This window comes from Suncus etruscus, chromosome 1 (assembly GCF_024139225.1).
Source record: "Suncus etruscus isolate mSunEtr1 chromosome 1, mSunEtr1.pri.cur, whole genome shotgun sequence".
In the NCBI taxonomy this organism is placed as follows: domain Eukaryota; kingdom Metazoa; phylum Chordata; class Mammalia; order Eulipotyphla; family Soricidae; genus Suncus; species Suncus etruscus.
Window position 1 is genome coordinate 23,291,466 of NC_064848.1, and position 6,762 is coordinate 23,298,227.

At 46.4% G+C, this 6,762-nt stretch overlaps 1 protein-coding gene across 1 annotated transcript in view; it reads right to left on the reverse strand.

The window, feature by feature from the left end:
- Positions 1–975, reverse strand: part of NANS (N-acetylneuraminate synthase) — a 30,341-nt gene extending 29,366 nt beyond the window's left edge. Inside the window, exon 1 of the mRNA XM_049784165.1 lies at positions 792–975. Within this exon, the coding sequence (XP_049640122.1) occupies positions 792–923 (132 nt within the window). The 5' untranslated portion in view covers positions 924–975. The remainder of the gene's footprint in view (positions 1–791) is intronic.
- Positions 976–6,762: the final 5,787 nt, after the last annotated feature.

A 6,762-nucleotide genomic window follows, 5' to 3' on the forward strand; every position in this document is an offset into this window, starting at 1 on the left:
TTGATCCTCACATTTTACAAAATAAGAACTATTATCAAGCTTAGTGTTCAAATGAGAAGACGAGGAACACAGAGATTCAGTAACTGGGCCATAATCACACAGCTGGTAAGTAGGGGAGTCAGAATTTGCATTCCTAGAGTCAGAAATTTTAGTCATTATATATTTCAAACACAAGGAATGGAGGATGAGAGATACCATATAAGTTCCATGTTCTTTGGAAAGTTCTGAAAATAAGTTCAGGTTGTCTACTACAGGAAGAAGTCAGGGAAGTTGGGGCAGGCCGTGAGGTTAATGAAAGCTTCCATTCTATTGAGGGCAGTGAGAAACCTCCAAAGGTATCAGGCTGAAGTAGATCAAATCAACCCATTTAGAATAATTCATTCAATCACCAGAAGGGGAAGAAGGAAGTTGGATTAGGAGGCAGCTGCGGGAATGCCAAAAGTCAGGAAAGAGAATGGCATGGTGAAGATGAAGAGCCTAAAGATTTAGAAGAGAATCAGGAGAGCCGGTGTACCATAGGACAGTGGGTAGAGTGTTTGCCTTGCACTCAGCTGACCCGGGTTCGATTTTCAGGGTCCCATTTGGTGCCCCAATGAATTTTTTTGAGAGCAGAGCCAGGAGTAAGCCCTAAGCACAATCGGGTGTGGGACTACCCCTTCTTTCCCCCCAGAAAAAAAAAAAAAGGAAAAAGAAAAACGAAATTGAGAGTAGGATCCAGAGTAGAATCCACTCCAGGCACCAGGGGGTAACCCCACCATTCTCCTCCCCACCTACCAGAAATTCCCTCTCACCTTGGCCATGCGGATCATGCGCTTGGCCACCTCCAGGTCTCCCTGGTGATTCTGACCGATCTCGGCAATGATGAAGCATGGGTGCTGCCCGCCCACCCATCGTCCGGGACACAGCTCTATTTCCAACGGCATTGCAACTGACAGTGCTCCCCGGGCCCCACTGCTACTACCTTGGGCCTGTCGGACAGTGAAATATACACGCCAGCCCGCCACGTCACCCGCGGCCGCCGCGCAGCCAATCCCCCGGCCCCGCTGCGTTCCTGCCAGCCAATAGGATCAGGGGGTAGAGTCTCCTGCTGGGAGACCCAGAGGCGGGACCAGGAAGCCCTTCTAGAGATCTGAAGCGGGCTCCAGAGCTCTCCCTGTCTCCATGTCTTGCTTGGGCGTACCCCTGGGCAAGTATCCAGGAGACAGGTGGCTGGCTGGCTGTCTTTGCGGGACAAGGTGCAAATTCCGTTCCCGTGGGCGTGAGGAAGAATCCTCTATCCTCCCTTGGCATGCAGCAATCCTTGATCACAACTACATTCGTGTTATTTTTCTTTATCTCTGCAATGGTTGGAATTATTATAAGAGCCATGAGGTGATATGTAGAAATGCTTGTGGTAGCTTTCAATAAGCAGTTACTCATTACAATTGTTAAAAAAAATGTTTTACTTGGGCTGAGAGATAGTGCAGAGGGTTAAGGCATTTATTTGCCTTGCCACGGCTAACTAGTTCAGTCTCCAGCACTGTCAGTAGTGATCACAGATGGAGGAGTGTGGCCCCAAAATAAGCATAAAATGTTCCACTAACTTGGGGCCAGAGAGATAGCATGAAGGTAAGGCGTTTGCCTTTCATGCAAAAGGACGGTGGTTCGAATCCCAGCATCCCATATGGTTCCCTGTGCCTGCCAGGGGCGATTTCTGAGCATAGAGCCAGGAGTAACCCCTGAGAGCTGCTGGGTGTGATCCAAAAACCAAAATAAATAAATAAATAAATAAATTCCAGTAACTTGTTCAAAGCCTTCCAGAAAGCACTGGGAATAGGAGTCACTCCTGCCTCTAGCTTCAGTCTCGGGTTCTAGCTCACAGAATTGAGATATAACTATCAGCTTGAAGGGAGAAAACAAAACAAAAAACATTCTCAGCAGCGAATCCCGGTGTCCCATATGGTCCCCCGTGCCTGCCAGGAGCTATTTCTGAGCAGACAGCCAGGAGTAACCCCTGAGCACCACTGGGTGTGACCCAAAAACTAAAAAAAAAAAAAAAAAAAAAAAAAAAAAAAAAAAAAAAAAAGAAACAGCACAGAGTGCTCCACTAGGGAAGATGACAGTCACATGTTAGAAATTGCTCACAGGATGGGGAAGGCAGTTCTGCAGCCTGAAGGGAATTGGGGTGGGGAGAGAGCAAGGAGGGATCTGGGATGAGGAGAGAGCTGGAGGTATCTGCATGTAGAAAGATGGAGGACTGGTAGCTGGATGCTGGAAGCATTTTATCTCCTTGTCCTGAAGGAATGAAGGAAAAGGGCCAGAAGCAAGTGTCAAAAACGAGAATGAGGGCTGGAGAGATAGCATGGAGATAGGGTGTTTGCCTTGCATGCAGAAGGACAGTGGTTCGAATCCCAGCATCCCAAATGGTCTCCCGAGCCTGCCAGGAGTGATTTCTGAACGGAGAACCAGGAGTATCCCCTGAACGCTGCCAGGTGTGACCCAAAAACAAACAAAACCCAGATGAGTCCTGAGGAAAGAAGGCCTTTACAACATACCCACAGGGAAAGGCCCAGAGCCATCTTAGAGAATGAGGGCCAGAGAAACATGTGGAATTCAGGGCCCCAGGACCACTGAGGATAAATTCAGTGTCAGTGGGAGGTAGATTTCTTTTTTAAATAATAAATATGTGGGGCTGGAGAGATAGCATGGAGGTGGAGTGTTTGCCTTGCATGCCAAAGAACAGTGGTTTAAATCCCAGCATCCCATATGATCCCCTGAGTCTGCCAGGAGCAATTTCTGAGCGTAGAGCCAGGAGTAAACCCTGAGTGCTGCTGGGTGTGACCCAAAAACAAAAAACAAAAAACAACAACAACAAAAAAAATGTATTCAAGTTCTGTGGTTAAAATAAATAGTCCCCTTGGTCCCAATATTGGTTCTGAAAGGTCATGCCTGAAATCAAGGAGAAAGTAAGCAAAGGAGAGGAGATTGCCTCACCCCTGAGTGTACAGGGCTAAATGCTTCCTGTTTGTCAGATCACACCCGGACGAGGATGAGGCTGAGCAACAGACTGAATTCCAGGAAAAAATGAAATCCAGCACAATTAGTTCAGCCATTTAGGCAAAAGGAAACCATAGGCTGCTCTCTCTCTCTTTCTCTCTCTCTCTCTCTCTCTCTCTCTCTCTCTCTCTCTCTCTCTCTCTCTCTCTCTCTCTCTCTCTCTCTCTCTCTCTCTCTCTCTCTCTCTCTCCAATTAGCTCAGCCATTTGGACAAAAGGAAACCATAGGCTGCTCTCTCTCCGCTCTTTCTCTCTCTCTCCTTTTCTTCTCTCTCAAATGTCTTCATGCTGACTCCTAGAGTGTGTGCTGTCATATTTTTTGTTTGTTTGTTTGTTTGTTTGTTTGGGGGAGTACAATTGGCAGTGCTCAGGGCTTACTCCTGACTCTGAGCCCAGGGATTACTCCTGACAGTGCTGAGAAAATCATATGTGTTGTCACGGACTGAACCAAGGTCAGTCTTATGCAAAGTAAATACCTAGCCCCCCTCCCCACTCCCACCCTGGCTCCATGCTCGAAATCCTCTGCCCCATTGGGCTGATCTCTGCCTGGCCACTGTCTGTAATTTCTTCAGTGTAAAAGTCACTTCCTCTCAGAATGGACTCTAATTTCCCTAACAGCCTTGTCAGGATTCCCATAATACCCTCATCCTTACCTTTCTCACACTGTACGGAAACTACCATTCCTTGTGATTTACTGTCCTCACTAAACTAAGCTCCTCTGGGTCAGGAACCAGATGGGGCACATACCAGGTCTTAGGCAGTAATGATAACCAAGACAATTGTGCATCTGTCCAAGGTTCTCTGAGCCTTATGCTATCACTCTGACCTGAACAGAGTTTCCCCTGCCCCAAGCAACAAGCCCAGGACTTCACAGTGAAGGGAGCCAGCCTCCAGTTCCAGAATGACCCATGCAGCAAAGGACAAACACTGTAAAGATAGAGGCATAACTGACTATAAGTGTTTATTCCTTGGGCCACATTCAGCCTCTTAGATAAACATGACTCCTCCCGAATTTGCTTTGGAAACCAGCTTTCTGGAAAGTTCCTCTGAAGAAGTGACGTATTAATTCACCCTACTTTCTGGCCCAGTCACCAGGGAACTTCCTCTGGTCAAACAGCCAAGAAGTCTGAGACAGTCTCTCAAGATTCTCAGTTGTTTATTTATAGGCATACTTACTCCTGCTGTCTCAACTGTCCTCATCAGTGTAACATATGCATCATTGTCACATGCTCCCTGAGAGAAAAAAGCTCATCAAATGGGGCAGGAGTTGTAGAGGGTAGAGAAGGAGCTATTTCTTTTAACCTCAGAACTTGAATACATTTTTATTATTAAAAAAAAAACCCACTTTTACTTTCTCAGTGGAACAGTCTGAACTGGCACAGTTTTGTTTTTGTTTTTTTTCAAATTGCTGTTCGACAAATTCAATAAGTCATTCCCGAGAGCCTGTTGTGGGTCAATGACTGGGTTGGTTTCGGGACAGCAAACAGTGTAGTCTTTTGACTAACTTTGTAGTGTATAGTGAAATACAGCTTAAAATTAAAACAAAACAGGGGCCAGAATGATAGTGCAGCAATAGGGCACTTGCCTTGCACACTGTTGATCCAGAATGGACCTGGGTTCAATCCCCGGTGTCCCATATGGTCCCCCGAGCAAGGAGATTTCTGAGCGCATGGCCAGGAGTGCCCCTGAGTATCACTGGGTGTGACCCCAAAACAAACAAAAAAATATAGTCATACATGTCATTTCATGGAGAAGAAAACAAAGTGACAATGGAGAAAACAAGAGGGAAAACAAAGGAACCTTACTTCTTTGTTATTGTTTCAGGTTATACCCATTCAGGGCTCACTCTTTGGCTCTGCACTCAAATCATTCCTGGAAGCACTCATATCAGGAATGATACGTTGCACTAGGGAACAAGCCCAGGTCTACTGCATACAAAGCAGTGTCTTAAACCCTGTACAATCTCTCCAGCATTAGCACCTACTTTAGATGGGTGATCAGATGAATCTCAAGGGGACTAAATGTTTAAGCTGAAATCCCCACCCCAAAGGATGATTTCCTGGGTACGAGAAATAGAGGACAGTAGTTAGGGCACTTGTTGGCATGCAGCCAACCTGGATTTGATCTCATAACCACACATAACCCTGTGTCCAGCCAGCAGCAATCCAAGAGCATAGAACCAGGAGTAAGCCTGAGCACTGCTGGATGTTTGACTTTTGTTTTGTTTTTTGTTTGTTTTTGTTTTGTTTTTGAGTCACACCCAGCAGTGCTCAGGGGTTACTTCTGGCTCTGTGCTAAGAAATCTTGCTCTTGGCAGGCTCGGTGGACCATATGGGATGCTGGGATTCAAACCACAGTCCATCTGCATGCAAGGCAAACACCCTACCTCCATGCTATCTCTCTGCCCCCCCCCCTTTTTTAACTGCTGGATGTTATACCAAAACAAAAACCAAAAACAATGGCAAAAAATCATTGATTTCCTGTGCTGGGTTCCCACCCAGCTCAAATACCATTTAGTGTTCTGAAAGGAATACTAGGTTTGGAGTAATTCAACCTAATCCCCCCACCCCCACGCCCCCTTCTATCTCTGCTGAGAAATTTTGCGACTTCCTGAGTCTCCACCAGGGGGCAATAGGAGACTTGCATAAGAAGAAATAGGAAGCTCCTCAAAATGACTGGGAGGAGAATCATTTCCTACTCCCTGGTAGCTATTCGGCACTGCATGAGACCTTTCAGACCTTCCCTTCTCTCAGACCTGTACTGACAATATCTGCCTGTCTTGGGCCTTGTCTCATCCCTACAGTAAAATTAGGCCAGTGTGCATGTCTCCACTTCCTCCTCACCCAGAACTGGGAGCCAGAGGCAGTGGATAGGGCTTTTGTCTAGCACGCAGCTGGCCTGGGCTGGATTCCTTGTACCATATACGATATTCTTATTTTAAAATATCTTTATTTATACAATTTGATTACAAACATGATTGTAGTTGGGTTTCATCACCAGTGCGAATTCCCATCACCAATGCCCCAAATCTCCCACCTCCCTACCCCCCCATAAATGATATTTCTTTTTTCTTTGGTATATATGATATATATATATTTTTTTTTTTTGGTTTTTGGGCCACACCCTGTGACGCTCAGGGGTTACTCCTGGCTATGCGCTCAGAAGTTGCTCCTGGCTTCTTGGGGGACCATATGGGACGCCGGGGGATCGAACTGCGGTCCGTCCTAGGCTAGCGCAGGCAAGGCAGGCACCTTACCTCCAGCGCCACCGCCCGGCCCTATATATGATATTCTAAGCCCACCAGAAATGATCCCTGAGGAACAGAGTGTAGCCCCTAAAATTAAAAAAGTTAAAACAGGGGTTGGAGTGGTGGCACAAGCGGTAGGGCATTTGTCTTGCACGCACTAACTGTGGTTTGATCCCCTGGTGTCCCATATGGTCCTCAAAGCCAGGAGCAATTTCTGAGTGCATAGCCAGGAGTAGCCCCTGAGCATCACTTGGTGTGGCCCAAAAAGCAAAAAAAAAAAGTTAAAACAGAAAAATTTTAAGGAGCCAGGGTGATAGTATAGTGGGTAGGGTGTTTACCTTACACACGGCTAACCTAGGTTTGATCCCTGGCATCCCCTATAGTTCACCAAGTACTTGCCAGGAATAACCCCTAAGCACCACCTGGAGTGACCCCAGAACAAAACAAACAAACAAAAACAGAAAAACAAAATAATTATAA